The sequence below is a fragment of the Dendrobates tinctorius genome, unplaced genomic scaffold, assembly GCF_039654945.1.
Source record: "Dendrobates tinctorius isolate UK_male_01 unplaced genomic scaffold, ASM3965494v1 ptg000097l, whole genome shotgun sequence".
Taxonomy (NCBI): domain Eukaryota; kingdom Metazoa; phylum Chordata; class Amphibia; order Anura; family Dendrobatidae; genus Dendrobates; species Dendrobates tinctorius.
In genome coordinates this window covers 22,524,829-22,544,165 of record NW_027361765.1, presented here as the reverse complement: position 1 = coordinate 22,544,165, position 19,337 = coordinate 22,524,829, and the positions used below count along the sequence as shown (strand labels likewise).

Below are 19,337 nucleotides of genomic sequence, written 5' to 3'. Positions count from 1 at the left end.
AGATCCCCAAAGGAACAGACAGCCCCAAACATATATTGTCGGTGAGACAAGAAGAGACACAAATGCAGGCAGAGAACAGACTGAGCAAATGGTGGGGCCCAAGCTGTCTAGACAGGACAGGACAGAAAAGATACTGTCTGCAATCACGCACAAAACCCTAAAAAAGTCCAACACTTCTGATATACAAAAAACCTGAGGCCACACGACCTGGCGGCAAAGCAAAAAGATCCTAACATAACAGGGGACTGAACAAGCTGTAACATATGAAGCTGGGCCCAGCACTGCCCCCGGCAAGGAGCACACTGAACCCTAGCAACAAAGCAGAAAGCAAAAAAAGGTGCAATCAGATTAGATGCAAAGGATTAGCAAAAGAATCACTTAACTGAACCATGCAGATCAGACAGGGGACAAAAGAACTCCAAATGCACAAGGAGGAAATCACCAGCAACCACCAAGAGCAGCCAGCTCAATTTTATGCTCCCAGCCAGTAATCCCAGATTCCCAATTATTGTTGTCAGGTGGGGAACTTCCATCAACCTGGCCAGCTCTACTACTCTCAGTAGCCACCAGAGGGAGCAAAGGGAGCTTCGGCTCAGAAATCCAAGCAAGGGAGTTCACATCAGTACCCCCTTGAGGAGGGGTCACCGAACCCTCATCCACGCCACCAGGCCGATCAGGATGGGCCTTGTGAAAGGCACAAATCAATCTCTTGGCATGGATGTCAGACGCAGCGACCCAAGAATTATCCTCCTGGCCATAACCCTTCCACTTGACCAAGTACTGAAGTCTCCGTCTAGCCAGACGAGAATCCAATATCTTCTCTACCTCATACTCCAAATTACCCTTAACCAGTACAGGGTCAGGGGGCACCGCCATGGGAACTACTGGCTCCACAAACCTTTTCAACAAAGATTTATGAAAAACGTTATGAATCTTAAATGTAACTGGAAGAGCCAAACGGAAAGAAACGGGGTTAAGGATTTCCAAAATCTTATAAGGTCCAATAAACCTTGGCTTGAATTTTGGGGATGCAACCTTCATGGGAATATTTTTGGAGGACAGCCAAATCATATCACCCACTTTAAACCAGGGACCAATGGTCCTATGCCAGTTGGAAAATCGTTGGGCCTTTTCCTGAGAGTGGGACAACTTATCCACTGCTTGGTCCCAAATCTGCTGAATTCTCTCTACCACAGAATCCACACCTGGGCAGGCAGAAGCTTCCACCTGCCCCGAAGAAAATCGAGAATGAAACCCAAAGTTACAAAAGAAAGGGGACATCAAAGAGGCAGAACTAGCCCTATTGTTTAGCGCGAATTCGGCCAAGGGCAAAAATAAGACTCAATCATCCTGATCAGCAGATATAAAACATCTCAAATAGGACTCCAAAGTCTGGTTTGTTCTCTCAGTCTGCCCATTGGTCTGAGGATGAAATGCAGAGGAGAAAGACAACTGAATTCCCAGTTTGGAACAAAAAGCTCTCCAAAATCTGGAAACAAACTGGACCCCTCTGTCAGACACAATGTTCTCAGGAATCCCGTGTAAACGAACCACTTGTAAAAACAAGGGCACCAGCTCAGAAGAAGATGGCAACTTTAGGAGTGGTACAAGATGGACCATCTTAGAAAATCTATCACAGATCACCCAAATAACAGTCATTCTCTTGAGAGACGGGGAGATCAGAGATAAAATCCATTGAGATATGGGTCCATGGCCTCCTGGGCACCGGCACACATGAGCATATCATTAACTAAAAGCTAAAAATGAAGATTAAACAACAACCACAAGACGGATTTCATCAACCCAGGTATCATTTTAATAAGTATAACTGTGCCGACCTGACACCATCTGTAGGTTACTGTGCAAAATCCTGCTGACAGGTTCCCTTTAAAGCTATAGACTTTTTGTTGCGCCACTTCTTGATTAAAGTGTCTTCTAAAGACTGGCGGTAGGTTTGTAAATTGATTTCAAGTCCATCTTCAACCCGAAAAGGATTTATTTAGCTAATTTTTAATTATACCAGCCCATAACAATAACACACTTCCACCTTGTTGGCGTCTAAGTCGAAGTGGAGGTTTGTGCACATTACTGATTGAGTCACGGGTCCATCCATCCGATCCGTTAAGAGTCACTCACATCTCATCAGTCTATAAAACCTTTAAAAAAATCTGTCTTCAGATATTTCTGGGACTTGTCTTGATGCCTCCACTTCTGTGTCTGGTTTAGTGGTTCTCAGGATTGAGCCTTCATCACTAGAGTTGAGCGAAACGGGTTGAAAAATTTCAAAAGTCGCCGACTTTTGGTAAAGTCGGGTTTCATGAAACGAAACCCGACCCTAGGGTGAGGTCGGCCACGAGCTCGGCGACTTTAGCGCCAAAGTCGCGTTTCAAAAGTTTGTTTTCCGCCCTTTTTCAGCCAATCAGGATCCACGGACACTGTGGGCAACGTGATGACATAGGCAGGGGTCACCACCATCTTTGAGAAGGGCATGCAAGTGATTGGCTTGCTTTGGGGGACGTCACAGGGGGTATAAAAGGGCGTGCACGCCGACCGCCATGTTACTCATGCTGATCTCAGAATAGGGAGAGCTGCTGCTGCTGATTCTGTAGGGAGAGCGTTAGGCAGGGAAGAAGACACCAAAAACTGCTTCTGCTGCTAGCGATTTTGCCTGTACAACACACCAGTCACTGTGTGTGCAGTGCAAGTGGAGGCTATATTTTGCAGGATCAGCTGTGTTGGTTGTTAGGCTGCCTTATAAGGCTTCCTGATAGCTGCATTGCTGTTTTCCCACTGCTCTGCAAACTGCTTTTTTAAAAGCAATCCAAATTTTTTTTTTTGTCCTGGTGAGGTACTGAGTGTGCATTTTTTCACACCATACAGCGGTGTACGCTCCTCACACAGTACCGTGTAACGGCTGTTATCACGGCCACAGTGAAGCTATCTGTGTGTGACTATCTGTGTGTGACTCTGTAAGAATAAGTCGAGGACATGTTCCGTTCTTACAGACCTCCACCTTCTAGTTTTGTCTGGTTTTCAAACAGTTAAGTATATTTGCTGTTTGATCACATTCAAAACTATAGAGAGACAGCGTGTGTCAGTCCGTATACTTAAAAAACACGGAGCTTGACAATTTTACGGACACCGGACAGCAGTGTACGTGCACGCTCCTCTCTCAGTACCGTGTAACATGTTCCGGTCTTACAGACCTACACTCTAGGGAGATTCCTATTCTGCCCATTTCTATATACACCTTGCAGTTTGTCATACACTAGCCAATTTCTGCCTGTGACATAGCGGTGTGATATTCACTGGGCCTCACACAATCCAACAGAGTCCACAATTGTGTTCAGAAATTCTACATCTCCCCTGTCCTATAGTGACATTTTTAACACCTGCGACATTGAGCCTGTGACAGCGGTGTGATATTAACTGGGCCTCACACAACAGTGTCCACAAGTGTGTTCAGAAATTCTACATCTCCCCTGTCCTACAGTGACATTTTTCACACCTGAGACACTGAGTCTGTGACATAGCGGTGTGATATTAACTGGGCCTCACACAACAGTGTCCACAAGTGTGTTCAGAAATTCTACATCTCCCCTGTCCTATAGTGACATTTTTCACACCTGCGACATTGAGCCTGTGACATAGCGGTGTGATATTAACTGGGCCTCACACAACAGTGTCCACAAGTGTGTTCAGAAATTCTACATCTCCCCTGTCCTATAGTGACATTTTTCACACCTGCGACATTGAGCCTGTGACATAGCGGTGTGATATTAACTGGGCCTCACACAACAGTGTCTACAAGTGTGTTCAGAAATTCAACATCTCCCCTGTCCTATAGTGACATTTTTCACACCTGCGACATTGAGCCTGTGTCATAACGGTGTGATATTAACTGGGCCTCACACAATCCAACAGTGTCCACAAGTGTGTTCAGAAATTCGACATCTCCCCTGTCCTATATACACCTTGTACCTTGTTTTACATTACTAAATAGTTTGTGGGATTTTGTGTACATTTTTACCAAAATTGAGGAAGGCTGGTGGAAGAGGCCGTGGAATTTGGCGGGGGTTGCCAGCTGGTAATGATGGTGTTGGTAGTGGATCTGATGGTAGTGGCAAAAGCAATATAGGACTGAATGCAGGAGGTGTTGAGCCTGCGTCATCGTCTGGCTCCACAAGGCCTCGAAGGCTTAGTTTTCTAGGAGTTGGCAAACCACTTTTAAAGCCAGAGCATCAGGAAAAAGTTTTGGCTTACATTGCTGACTATCGCCTCCTCTTCTGAAGTTGTAAAAAATAAAAGCACTGAGTCGTCACTGGGGGGTCATGTTCATGAACCACACCTTTCCTTGTGTCATTCACCCCAACCAAGATTGAAGGATGACGCAGGCCATACAACTGATTACTCAATGGAGCTGTTTTCACATACCATGCCTGGGTTATCAAGTGAAATGGTGAATTACCCAGGCCAAAATGTATCTGACATGGAGTGCACTGATGCACAGCCACTGATAGATGATTCTGCTGGTACATTCAGTCAGAGCACTACATTGTCCTCGCAGTGTAATGAGCCAGATTCTGACCCTGATGAGACTCAGGTGCCCCTTCCCGCATACTATACCACCATACACGGTGACACAGATGAAGGTGCACATGACATTGAAGAGGAGGTGATGGATGACCCAGTTGTTAACCCAGATTGGCATCCATTGGGGGAAGAGGGTGCTGCTTCCAATAGCTCAGATGAGGAGGAGGAGCATCCACAGCAGACATCGACATCGCAACAGCTGTTATCTGGCAGGCCCGGAGCACTCCAAAGACAGGTTCCAAAAATAAAAAGAGTTGCTGGGCAGCTTGTCCAGACGGTCAAAATAGCACAACGTGCTAGGCCGCAAAATGTCTTCCAAAGTAGGAAGAGTGCAGTGTGGCACTTTTTTGAACAAAATCCTCATGATCAGGCCAAGGTTATCTGTAAGAAGTGCGCAAAGACCTTTAGCAGAGGGAAAAATCTGAAAAATTTGAATACCTGTTGCATGCTTAGACATTTAACCAGCATGCACTTGCAAGCGTGGACACAACACCGAACCTCAAGTACCACATGTGCAACTGATCACAAAGAAGGTAGTCAGCAACGCTACATTGTTTCCCCCACTGTAAGCCCACCGGTTAGCACAGCAGCAAATGTTGAGGTGTCGTTGCAAGGCCAAAGCAGTCAGGGAATCCCACTGTTATATCAATGAAAGACTGAATCTAGGCCATCAGAAAGAACACCAACTCCATCACCATCATCAACCCTCTCTCAGTCCGCCCTGTCCACCGCTAGTTCCACCATATGCAGCTCTCAAGTCCAGCTAACCCTCCCAGAGACTATGAGCAGGTCAAGAAAGTACTCAGTCTCTCATCCGCGTACACTGGGTTTGAACGCCCACATTGCCAAACTAATCTCGTTAGAGATGATGCCCTATCGGTTGGTGGAAAACGCAGCTTTCCGCGAACTCATGGCCTATGCAGTACCACGCTATGACCTACCCAGTCGCCACTTCTTCTCTCGCAAAGCCATCCCAGCCCTCCACCATCATATGAAAGACCGCATTGTCCATGCACTCAAGCAGTCAGTGAGTGGAAAGGTACACCTCACAACAGATGCATGGTCCAGTCGGCATGGCCAGGGCCGTTACGTGTCCATCACTGTGCACTGGGTTAATGTGGTGGATGCAGGGTCCACAGGGGACAGCGGTGGTGGGACAGTGATGCCTAGACCACGGTATAGGAAACAGTTGGCTGTAGGCGTTTGACCCTCCTCCTCCTCCTCCAGAAGCGAAAGCTCGTCCACAGAGCGCAGTCGTACGAGCACTCCATCTGCAGCTGCCACTGTTGCACACGAGGTGTCCCCCTATCGAGCAGCTAGTGGAAAGCATCAGCAGGCTGTGTTGCAGATGATGTGTTTGGGCGACTAACACACCGCGGAGGTGCTGGCCGAGTACTTTCAGCGACAAACTGAGTCATGGCTGGGCAGTATACATCTTGAGGCAGGCAAGGTAGTTAGTGATAACGGCCGTAATTTTGTGGCAGCCATAGCCCTTTCAAAACTCAGCCACATACCTTGCTTGGCTCACACCTTGAACCAGGTGGTGCAGTGCTTCCTCAACAATTATCCGGAGTTAACAGCCCTGCTCCAGAAGGTGCGAAGACTGTGCGCGCACATCCGCCGGTCGCCTGTACACTCCATTCGTATGCAGAAGCTGCAGCGATTGCTCCACCTTCCCAACCACCGCCTCATTAACGACATTGCAACAAGGTGGAACTCCACCCTGCACATGGTTGAGCGGCTGTGCGAACAGAGGCAGGCCATAATGCATTTGTGGGAGGATACACGGCCAGGCACTTTGAGAGCAGACATGGAGTTGACAGGTGTGCAGTGGTCGAAGCTGAAAGACCTCTGTAAAGTCCTTCAGTGTTTTGAAGAATGCACACGGCTTGTAAGCGCAGACGAAGCCATCCTAAGCATGAGCATCCCACTTATGCGTCTGCTCATGCAAACTTTGACGCACCTTAAGGAGCAGGCGTCTGCAGCCAATGTTGATGAGGAGGAAGAGGAGGAGGGAATTCTTGATGACATTCAGCCATTGACTGCTCAGGGACCTCTCCTGGACGAGGTGGAGGAAGAAGAGGAGGAGGAGGATGATGATGGGGATGATTACTTAGGGGAGGAGGATGCATCTCGTGGGGCAAGTGAAAATGTTGGCGTGGCAAGGTCTCTTACAGGGTTTGTGCGTGACTGGAGGGATGTGGATTTGCCAGAAAGTGCTCCTCCAACCAGCACTCGCAGTGCATCATTGACACCGGGAACATTGGCCCACATGTCAGATTATGCCTTGCAGATCCTAAAAAGGGACCCCCGCATTGACAAAATGATGAACGATGACGACTACTGGTTGGCCAGCATCCTGGATCCACGCTATATAGGCAAATTACAAAACATCATGCCACATGAGAACCTTGACCTAATATTGGCTAATAAACAAGCAACTCTGGTAAACCGGTTGGTTGAGGCATTCCCAGCACACAGCAGCGGTGATGGTTCTCACACGAGCCGTACGGGCCGGGGGCAGCTTGGCAGAGGTGTTCGTGGTGCACACAGCAGAAGTGGCGTTGGAGACAGGGGTTTCATGACAATGTTGTGGACTGATTTTTCAAGTACCGCTCACACAACTGGTAATACTGCATTGATGGAAAGTGACAGGAGACAGCAGTTGTCAACTATGGTTACAAACTACTTTTCCTCCCATATCGATGTTCTCCCGCACAGGTCATTCCTCTTTAACTATTGGGCCGCTAAACTGGACACCTGGCCTGCATTGGCACAATATGCCTTACAGGAGCTCGCTTGCCCAGCTACAAGTGTGCTATCGGAAAGAGTCTTCAGTGCAGCTGGATCAATCCTGACAGAAAAAAGGACCCGTCTGTCAGCCCAAAATGTGGATGATCTAACCTTCATTAAAATGAACCATGCATGGGTTTCCAAGGATTTTGTCCCACCTTCCCCTGATGACACATAGGGTGACAGAAAAATGGCTTGCTTTGGTCCTCCTCTTCCTGGGACTTGAACAATTTCGCCTTTTGCATCAGCTGAATGTCCAACATCAACATATGCCACTTTCTAAAAGTCCCTAATTGTGCTGCCTCCCCCCCCCATGGCTGGGGTCACCACCTAGCGCACGAAACCGTGCGAGTGCCGTTGCCCTGGACAGGTGGGTAGGCCGACTCTTGGGCGTGGGCACTGGCACAGGGTCCCTCACAGTGCAATCAAGTGTCTCTGACGGTGGTGGTGCACACCTGCCGTCAGACACACCGCCGTACTATGAGGGGCCCAGTGCCAGTACCGACGCCCACGAGTGGGCCCCCCTTGCTTGGGCAGGGCCCCAGCATTTTCAATCTTTACCTCTCCCTGCTCCTCCGCTGTGTAGTCTGGGCCGTCAAATCCATACTGGGCCTGACACTGTCTGAGCCTGCCTCCTGATCTATCGACATATATTTTGAATGAGTACACTATGCTATCCATACATGTTATCCGGTGATACGGTACCCTTTCTCACCTTTGTGCAATCACGTGTAATCCATACTGGGCCTGACACCGTTTGAGCCTGCCTCCTGATCTATAGACATATATTTTGAATGTGTACACTATGCTATCCATACATGTTATCCGGTGATACGGTACCCTTTCTCACCTTTGTGCAATCACGTGTAATCCATACTGGGCCTGACACCGTCTGAGCTTGCCTCCTGATCTATAGACATATATTTTGAATGTGTACACTATGCTATCCATATATGTTATCCGGTGATACGGTACCCTTTCTCACCTTTGTGCAATCACGTGTAATCCATACTGGGCCTTACACCGCTTGAGCCTGCCTCCTGATCTATAGACATATATTTTGAATGTGTACACTATGATATCCATACATGTTATCCGGTGATACGGTACCCTTTCTCACCTTTGTGCAATCACGTGTAATCCATACTGGGCCTGACACCGTTTGAGCCTGCCTCCTGATCTATAGACATATATTTTGAATGTGTACACTATGCTATCCATACATGTTATCCGGTGATACGGTACCCTTTCTCACCTTTGTGCAATCACGTGTAATCCATACTGGGCCTGACACCGTCTGAGCATGCCTCCTGATCTATAGACATATATTTTGAATGTGTACACTATGCTATCCATACATGTTATCCGGTGATACGGTACCCTTTCTCACCTTTGTGCAATCACGTGTAATCCATACTGGGCCTGACACCGTCTTAGCCTGCCTCCTGATCTATAGACATATATATTGAATGAGTACACTATGCTATCCATACATGTTATCCGTGATACGGTACCCTTTCTCACCTTTGTGCAATCACGTGTAATCCATACTGGGCCTGAGAATGGCTGGCGAGCTGTTAAGCAAGCTACAGCACCTGTGGTTTGCACACGTAAGTTTTTCATTTTTTCAGGAATGACGGTTAGGCCTAATTCCGGAACTGCGGTTGACCTGCACTTACTGGGAAATCATCGTTCGCGGGTAATAATTGTAATCCCAGATCCCCATCACTAACGTTGTTCAGCGGGTTATCTGCACCTGTAAGCGACAAACGCTGGCCTTTTCAGTGTAGCGCACATGCAGCCACGGACATGTAAGGGCATGACACACCAGTTATTGGCCAATCTCACGTGCCAGAGCCTCGCGTGTCCCTCTAGTAAGCCGGACTCGGACCGCGGGGCATGACGGAGTCTCGTTTGTTAACGGAATTAAGCTTGCAATGTGTGCATCTTTTTTGATGCTGGATGGTTGAGGTTGCCCGTGTTGAGTCAAATTATGCCGTAGGCTCCACTCCTGGTGGTGCCCTTCTGGACATTCCTTTAAGGTTCAGCTTTGTAACCATACTGCCCACGTAAAACAAACACTTTGCCTTCATGAACGCTGTTTGGAGGGTCGTGACTCGTGGGAATAACGCTGCCCAATCAGTTAACCTTCTAGAGAGATCCTTCCTTGCTCTCAAGCATGACATCACACTCCCTAGGAGGAAGGTAATGCCACTGTGGCGACCGTACTCCTGGGGGCGACGCAAGTGCACTGATGCCCAGCCACTGCTCGATGAATCTGCTGGTACATTGACCCAGACCACTACATTCCCCTCGCACGCTACACGGCCTGAATCTTACACGGTGACAAAGAGGAAGCTGCAGATGAAAGTGCAGGTTCGGCCCACCCGCCGTCAGACTCACCACCGTACTATCAGGGGCCCTGTGCCAATGCCGTCGCCAACGAGTGGGCCCCACCTGCTTGCTCAGGATCACAGCACTTGCAAGGTTGAAATACTGTGCAGTGAGATGGAAGATGGGGACGACGAGGAGTCCAGACTAGTACAGGGATTCCCTAGCGAGGAGACTTATTTCATTGTTTTCAATGTTGGGACAGCAATTTTTGGGGAGCACTATACTCTGGAGAATGATAGATGGGGCCCACCATACACTGGAACATTCCAAAGGTGGACATCAGACACTGGAGCAGCATTTACAGGGCCCATTATACACTAGAGCATTAGAAATGGGGCCCATTATGTTTGGAGCATTATTTGGGCCCATAAGACAGTGGAGCTTCATCCATGGGGACCAACATATACTGTAGCATTATGTGGAGCTCATCATATACTGTTTCAAACATTATATGGGATCAATGATTCTGTATGGAGAAATAGATGGGCCTCGTCATGAGATGTAAAAAGTGAAGTATTTTTCATTGTACTATACCGCTATTTCTCTGCCGTATCGGAGCATCATGAGTTGTGGTATGTGTTAAAGGGGCACTCTTTCGCCCAGGGCACATGAAAACCTGGAGCCAGCCCTACCCCCCCCACAACTTTAGCCAAATAACCCCCATTTTTCAGTGCGTAACTAGTATTATGAAGTTAATTAAGGTTGACAAGCTTAAGTAAGAAGAATTGATGCTTTTGGCATTCAAATGGGCACTGTAGGTGTGTTTCCTGTGCTCCTCTCACTGCCGACTTTAATTCCCCATTGACTTACATTGGGTTTCGTGTTTCGGTCGGACCCCCGACTTTTCCCTATAGTCGGCCGATTTTGCTCGACCCGACTTTTGGAAAAGTCGGGTTTCATGAAACGAAACTCGACCCTAAAAAAGCAAAAGTCGCTCAACTCTATTCATCACCTTGGCCATGTCTCTGAGCACTGAGCACCTTGTACTTCTGGACATTCCAGGGAGGTTGCAGTTCTGGAATATGACAGCAATGGAGGATAATGACTTCCTGGTCACTTCACGTTTGATTCTTCTCAAATCTTTGACAGTTAATGTGTGTCTTTTTTCCTCAACCCCTTATTTTTGCAAACCTGTTGTTTATTTTGGCCCATTATTCCTGAGGAATACCAGCTGCCTAATAATTCTGCACACCTTGATAAAAGTTGTTGTTTCCTTGGTCCTTGCCCCCCTCATTACACAAATGCACATCACCTGATCTGCTTCATCCAATAAGCATTGAAGTTTATACCTTGGAGTTGGAAAATCTGCATAAAAATGATATGGTCAAAGTGTTCACTTGCCTAATAATTGTGCACGCAGAGTAACTAACAGCCAGCTTTGTATATTTTGCAGCATATTCAGATGTTCTACTTAAAGATAACGATAAGAACTTTACCTGCAATGTGCCAGAAGAAAAGATTTATGAATATGATAGTTATTTCTTTAAACCTACTGACAAAGTGCATGAGGTCACATCTGATGGTGGAATATTTACTTGTGAGAAAAATAAAACTAATACTACACCGCCAAGAAATGTGACCTGTAAATCTCACACAATATCAATTTTCCTGCCAATTTTAGGTAAGTAACATATTTTATATGAACATAGAATATGATAGTGAAAAATGAGGATGAATGAACTCATGGAGATCAACATCCAACACCACGGAGACACCATCACATGTTTCTCAACGCAGTGATTCTAGAGCAATGCCCCCATCTCTTATGGGAAATATGCAAAAACATGCAAAACACAAGCCGCGGAGACACCATCACATGTTTCTCAATGCAAGCAATGACTAGCCAGGTCTTTCCCCGGGAAGGAACAACCACGGGAAGGGCAGTCTCCAATGAAGGAAACCACCTATGCCAGAACATGGGTATCCATCCAAAGACAGCTGTTTCGGGGTATTGCCCCTCATCAGTGTGGAGTAGGAAACTGGCTAGTAGGAGCAATGCCTAGTAAAAGACTGTGAAACATGTGATGGTGTCTCTGCGGTGTTGGATGTTGATCTCCATGAGTTCATTCATCCTCATTTTTCACAGTCTTTTACTAGGCATTGCTCCTACTAGCCAGTTTCCTACTCCACACTGATGAGGGGCAATGTGGATGGATACCATGTTTTGGCATAGGTGGTTTCCTTCATTGGAGACTGCCCTTCCCGTGATTGTTCCTTCCCGGGGAAAGACCTGGCAAGTCATTGCTTGCGTTGAGAAACATATGATGGTGTCTCCGCAGCTTGTGTTTTGCATAGAATATGATAAACATGAAATACATTCTTTGGTTATTCAGATATTGTGATAAAGGGTTAAATTTCAACTTGTTTTTGTTCTTGCAGAAAATGTAATGCCCACAGTCATTAAAAGAAAGGTTGGGCAAAATGTCAGCTTCCCAAGTCGGTTTACTGATACCGGATCATTCACTTTGTTGTGGATATTTAAGGGCAAAAATCTCTCAAAGTGTATATTTTCAGCTGCGGTAATAAAAACAGTTGATTACTTTGGCTCTGAAGTGAATGAACTGTGCTGTTCCACTGATGACATAAAAGATAACAAAAAAGTTTTTTTTCGAAATCACGCAGCTTTGAGTGAGTGCAATCAGAATTTTCATCTAGACCTTGCTAATCTTACATCCTTCGACAGTGGAGACTATACATGTATCAAGTACCAACAGAAATGGAAATGGGAAACCTTAAATAAATATAAACTTGAAGTAACAGGAGATGAAGATCCAATAACTACATCAGGTATGTTCAGCTCCAAAGCGCTACTCGCCCATACTTTATCCATTGCTTTATTATAGCTCACCATGTTATTATATATTGATCTATCGTAAGTAACGTCTTCTGCATGAGATTGACATTGATAGCTACAAATCTGACATTTTAGCAGTTATTTTAAATTTCCTGTCTTTTGAAGCTTGCACGTTTGCATTATTTTTTAGGGGCATATTAGAAAAAAATGCAATTGTACATACACATACACATGCATCGTTTTGACGATGCGGTAACCTGCGTCGAACGCAACATGTTGGAATTTGATGCGGTCGACCTGTGTACCCAATGTTAAATTTAGGGTACGCAGGCCGCATGCAGAAGTGTGTGTGTCACGCCGCCACTGTATACTCACCCAGCCTCTGCTCCCGCGCCGCAGCCCTCCGCCATCCGACATCCACGGTGGTCCCTTCTGACAGGTCTACGGCCGTGGCCGCGCCTCCCTCCTGTCACTTATGCTCCGGCAATGCCCTGACTCGGAAGCATCACCGGACCAATGGCAGTTCAGACAGGGGCATATCAGGCCATCCTCCTTTGAGGGAGGTGCCTGATCGTTTGCTACCACACTAGGTCCTTCTTCCTCGTGTTCCTGCTGCAGTCTCTCAGTCCTGTACTCCATGGCTCCTGCCGCAGTCTCACAGTCCTGTACTCCTGTGTTCCTGCTTCTTCCTGCTATCTATGCTCCAGCCCTGCAGTCCTACTCCAGTCCTGCCTCCCGTGTTCCTGCTCCATCCTGCTATCTATGCTCCAGCCCTGCAGTCCTACTCAAGTCCTGCCTCCCGTGTTCCTGCTCCGTCCTGCTATCTAAACTCCAGTCCCGCAGTCCTACTCCGGTCCTGTCTCCAGTTATCCTGCTCCGTCCTGCTGTCTATACTCCAGTCCCGCAACCCCACTCTGGTCCTATCTCTTACAGTCTCGTGCTCCTACTCCAGTCCATTCTGAGCCGCCCCTCTCGGTACCGGCTATCGTGGTAACCGAACCCCTGGGCCTGCTCCTAAAGATCCCTGTATAGGGGTCGGCTCCACCTAGCAGCTCGCCCGGGGCCCCTCGGTGCCACGATCCAGAGGGTCCACTCCTGGAGATTATCCTCACCCGACCAGCTGTGGTAACAATGCAGATGTAGGCGGAGCTGACCGGAGGAGGTGCAGCAGTGGTCAGAGCTTCACAGAGGAAGTCCGCAGCCCTCCGCAGCTCCTCCATATGCAAAAATGTGAAACTAGCCTAAGAAGACTATACTTTTTATTGAATCTGTACTCCACTGTGTATCTGTGCCCGTAGATCTTAGCAGCTATTTACATATTAAGAAAAATGTGAATTTCTCTGCAATAACACATCAGATCGCAGATATTAAATGGTTTGTCCACTATTGCTGCCAATTTTTTTCTTACTTACATGCATGCAATTGCCGTTAACGCCAGGTTAACACGTTCAGTATTTGGTCAGTATTGTACCTCAGTATCTGTAAGCCCTCACCAGGATTTTGAGGCACTTACTATTATATAGATATGACAGATTCTCCTCTTGCTCTTGTTAGTGCAGATTTTCTCACACTCTGACCAGTTCTCCTGTATATACAATGGCTGATGATGGAGGAGCATTTGACCAGACCTGTACATCTGTCTTGTCCAAATGAAAACCTCCCAGTAGAAAGCTTCTTTTCTATTGGAGGAGCTGATGGACGAGTCTGGTTACAAATTCCTCCACCAGCAGCCATGGTATGGACAGGAGAACTGTGCAGTCTGTGAAGACAGACACAGTAACAAGAGCAGGCGGAGAACCTGTCATATCTACATAATAGTAACTTAGCAAGTGATACAAAGTCATGTCCCCAACAAATCTAGTAAAATAAAGATAATGTGGCCGATCCCGTCACCTTCATTCTCCATCCAGCAATAGACAATGCAATACAGAAGTTATAGAAGACAAATGGTGCAAATCTTTTTGTTGAAACCCAATTGCAAAAAATGATTTTTAGCCCCAATTGCATGTGTAACGGGGGTACCACGTCTCTATCCCCTTAAAGTTGTGATTTAGTTATCCTGCTATGTATATAGTGTTTGTTATGTGTTACTGAATAATGTATTTGTATATATTCTTCTATGTAGATATGAATAATAGGGAAGGCATAGTACTCATTTATGGTCACTAGATGGGGCATTACAGAGTACGTAATACAAGCTAGGAGATCAGTATAGGTAACAGTAAAATGTAGGAGGGGTTCACTGTGGGTAAGTTGGGAACACTTCCTGAAGTGAAAGGAGTAGGGAGAGGGAGCCCAGACAGCTTGGGTGGGCTTAGAGCCTGGGCTATACAGGGACAACACAGTGACCCCATAACGTTAAAGTATTGGAGCCCAGCCATCCAGGGCCAGTGGGTCAGAACAGCAGCAAAGACAGCAGTGACAGCAGTAGTGGGAATTGGAACCACCGGAGAAGTCACAACAGTTTAGATGGGCAGGTCACTCATCATGTGGCAGATCATCGCTTGAGCTGATGCCCTCAGATCCCGGGCGAAATGGCTGAGGGAACTCCCAAGCGCAGACATTCTGGACAGGGAGGAACCGTATGATGCGGTCTGACCCAGGAATGTGCTGTATAACCAGGAGAGAAGTACATGAAAAGAGGAGAAGATGCACTATGCGAAATATGATGTTGATGCTGTGATGAATATGGATGTGCTGTGTATGAAACAGTAAAGTTATGCTTTTAAAAGTTGAAATGGACTGTGTCTCAATTTGTGCAAAACCGGACAGAGGGAGCTCCAGCAATGTAGAGGAGACCCCTACGGTGCAGAAAGTGAAGCTACAGACATGCTGTGTAATGGACACTGTATTTGAGGGGAGGTCAGCGCTTGCCTAAAATGTTAATCTCTGCCACAACTGCGGCCCTGGCCCTCCCTCACACATGCATTTAAATAAGAAAACAAATTGTCTCCAAAGGTGGACAATGCCATTAAGGTATAAGTTTATTCAGCTCCCTATAACCTGCATGCCCATATACAATAGACTACTTAGGAGGATTTATCCTACTGTCAGATTCCCTTTAACCCCTTAGTGACAGAGCCAATTTTGACTTTAATGACCAAGCCAATTTTTACAATTCTGACCACTGTCACTTTATGAAGTTATAGCTTTGGATCAACGGATTCCACTGATTCTGTGATTGTTTTTTCGTGACATATTGTACTTCATGTTAGTGGTAGAATTTATCTGATTTGACTTGTGTTTATTTATAAAAAAAACAAAAATTTGGAAAAACTGTGGAAAATTTTGCAATTTTCAAACTATTAGTTTTGTGCCCTTAAATCAGAAAGTCGTGTCACATAAAATAGTTAATAAACATTAGGACATTATAAGGGCTAAAAGTTTCCCAGCATTTTCTCATTTTTCCAACAAAATTTACAAAACCATTTTTTTAGGGACCACATCACATTTGAAGTAACTTTGGGAGGGGGGTCATTATGCCAGAAAACACCCAAAAGTGACACCATTCTAAAAACTACACTCCTCAAGGTGCGCAAAACCACATTCATGAAGCTTATTAACCCTTCAGGTGCTTCACGAGAACTAAAGCAATGTGGAAAGAAAAAATTAACATTTAACTTTTTTTCACAAAAATTTTCTTTAGACCCCCAAGTTTTTATTTTCGCAAGGGTATCAGGAGAAAATAGAGAACAAAATTTGTTGTGTAATTTCTCCTGAGTACGCCGATGCTCCATATATGGAGGGAAAGCCACTCTTTGAGCACATGGCAGGGCTCAGAAGGGACGGAGCACTGTTTGACTTTTTGAACTCAAAGTTGTCTGGAATCGATGGCAAGCACCATGTCATGTTTGGAGGGCCCCTTATGTGCCTAAACAGTGGAAACCCCCCAATTCTAACCCCAACCCTAATCCCAACACACCCCTAACCATAAACACAACCGTAACCATAAACACAACCCTAACCTTAACCACAACCCTAACCACAACACCCCAACCCTAACTCTAGCCCCAACCCTAACTCTAGCCCCAACCCTAACCCTAGCCCCAACCCTAACACAACCCTAACCACAGCTCTAACCACAACCCTAACACCAAACCTAACGTTAACTTTAACCCTAGCCCCAAGCCTAACCCTAACTACAAAAAATGGAAAAATTTACAATTTTTTTTTTTAATTTTTTTTATTTAACTAAGAGGGTGACCAAGAGGGCTTTGATTTCATCACAGTGATCAAAATGAGCCAATAGGATAAATCTCGTATTGTTGCCGAGTAGCAGCCGACAGATCTCGGCGGATGCACTGCGCATGCACCCGCCCTTTTCTTGCTGGATCATATCAGAGGAGAGAAAAATTAATGGAAAATGGCGATCACATGACTGGGTAAGGTAAAAACTGACCTGAATCATTTTCTGACCCTGGGGGGCGCTATGTACTCATTTCTCAGTGCCGATAGAAAGTGGCACTGAGGAATAAGGCCCCTTAACTGCCGCCGTTAAAAGGCATATTGGTGGTCATTAAGGGGTTAAAGTGAAATTAAAAACAAGTGCAAAGTTTAGTTACTGTGTAAAAGGAATTCATGCTATGTTTGAGAAATGGAGAATTTTTATGATTTGCATCTGTTTTAAATGACACATTTTCAAAGTAAATGAAACCATTTGTCTAATGTTATGATAATGGTGTAGATATTATAATTTATACACATGGCAGCATTCATTCACAATGAAGAAATCACTAACCCTTGCTGTGGCGGTCCAACCGAAAGAAGTGACAAGGAAAAAAGGCAGAAAGGTAACGGAATGTGAATATCTTTGGCTTGTGAGCTGTATGCTGAAGGAATGGAGAGGTTTTCTGATCCTCTCTGGTGAATATGTGAAGCATGATGCAGTTTACAGTTGTGGATGTAAAAGTTAGGAGATGTGTGTTATGGACCCTTACAGGGACAGGGAAGATAAAGTAGGGATGAAATAAACAATTTTCTTTTGCTACCGGAGATCATTTTAGCAATAAGGACCTCTGAAATGATGCAGTTTTTGCAAAGCTGCATTCAGAGAGGAATACATTTTTGAAGGTATAGATTTTGAGTACAGATTCTGAGATAGACATAACTTATTAAATTTTATTTAATTCTTTTTTTTTTGTTTTAGGGAGGAGAAGGAGAAATGCCACCCCCCAACCACACTAAATTCATTTTATCATTAGATTTTTTTTTTCTGTTGTCAGTTTACGTCTTTCACTGTCATACAATTAACAAGTCACTTTAGTTCTGTCATTATGAATATGGAGATGCAATATTGGAGTAGTTTTTTTTCATGTATTACTACTTTTGCACATGGGAACCTGTCATGAGAATTTTCCACCTAGAGCTAATGGCATATATGTATAAGTGCTTACTTTCTAATTAAATCTATACCCTAATTGTAGCTTCTGAGAAATCCAAAATTTAAATCATATACAAATGAGCTGCATGTGCTTCCAGTTGAGACATTTCACGTGCAACTTTCCTGCCATATCTCCCTATCCCTCAACATGCCTTCTGTGCCTGATTCATAGGTCAGGGAAGGCGGGTAATTGATTGACCTGTTAGTCAGACACAGGTGGGAGGCAGCAGGTGGAATAGGGAGGGATGGTAGGAGAGCTGCAAGTGCAATGTCCCATTCAGAATCACTTGCCTCCTCATTTGCATATGATTTTGATAATGGAATTCTCAGAAATTGTAAAACTGATTTCTAAAATCAAGGTATTGATTTAATCAGCATGAAAGTGGCTATACATCAGGGGCGGACACTGACAGCTTGGGGCAAGAAATGTGTCTGGGCCCCCTTCCTTTTATGGCGACAAAGCTATATAATATATATATATATATATATATATATATATATATATATATATATATATATATATATATATATATATATATATATATATATATATTGCGCCACACACATACATGTATATATTACATAGTCTCCTTTATTATGTATATTGCCGTCCCTTATTATGCAGTGCCCTCTTTTGCTATGTACAGCACCGTTCCCTACATATTGGATTATATAGAGCCCTGTTTTTTATTACATACTGTCCTGTCTTGTTAACTGTATAATGCAATGATGGCTAGGAAAGCTTCCTTTCTAATGGAGGAGATGATGGACTGGTAGTCTGGTCACCGGCTCCTCCATCAGCAGTCATTTTATATCTAAAAAGAGAGGGGACTTTGTAATAAAAGAGGGTACTGTTAATAACAAAATTAAAAATAATACACTATGTAAGAGACAGCACTGTACATAACAGCAGAGGAAGCTATATAATAAGGGACGGCACCATATATAACTAGAGAGGATGGTAGGTAATAAGGGACGGTGTTACACATAATAAAAGAGGAAACTATGCAACTAAGGATGGTGTTATACAGAATTAGTGAGTACACTATATGCTAAGGGACTGTGTTATACATAATAAGTAAGTACACTATATACTAAGGGACTGTGTTAGACATAATAAGCGATAATAATGCCTTCCTCCCCCTCCCCCTGTTCCTAAGTCCATTATAAGTCCCCCTTCCTCCCATACCAATCCCCTGAACCTCTCCTTGTCCTCCTCTCCCTGCTTCCCATTATTGTCCTCTCCCCACCCCATCATTGCCCTCTTTCCCACCTATATCATTGCCTTCTCCCCTGCCACCCCATCATTGCCCTTTCCACCACCTCCATCATTGCCTTCTCCTCTGTCACCCCATTATTGCCCTTTCCACCACCTCCATCATT

General features: G+C 45.2%; 1 protein-coding gene across 2 annotated transcripts in view; it reads left to right on the top strand.

Annotated features, from left to right (window-relative positions):
* The window catches only part of LOC141098936 (uncharacterized), a 156,130-nt gene that overhangs the window by 94,857 nt on the left and 41,936 nt on the right, over positions 1 to 19,337 (top strand). Inside the window, exons 2-4 of one of the 2 annotated variants that reach the window (XM_073586953.1) lie at positions 11,174 to 11,401; positions 12,160 to 12,567; positions 17,284 to 17,364. In XM_073586953.1, coding sequence (XP_073443054.1) covers positions 11,174 to 11,401; positions 12,160 to 12,567; positions 17,284 to 17,364 — 717 coding nt within the window. The remainder of the gene's footprint in view (positions 1 to 11,173; positions 11,402 to 12,159; positions 12,568 to 17,283; positions 17,365 to 19,337) is intronic. The other variant, XM_073586954.1, reaches the window with a different exon arrangement.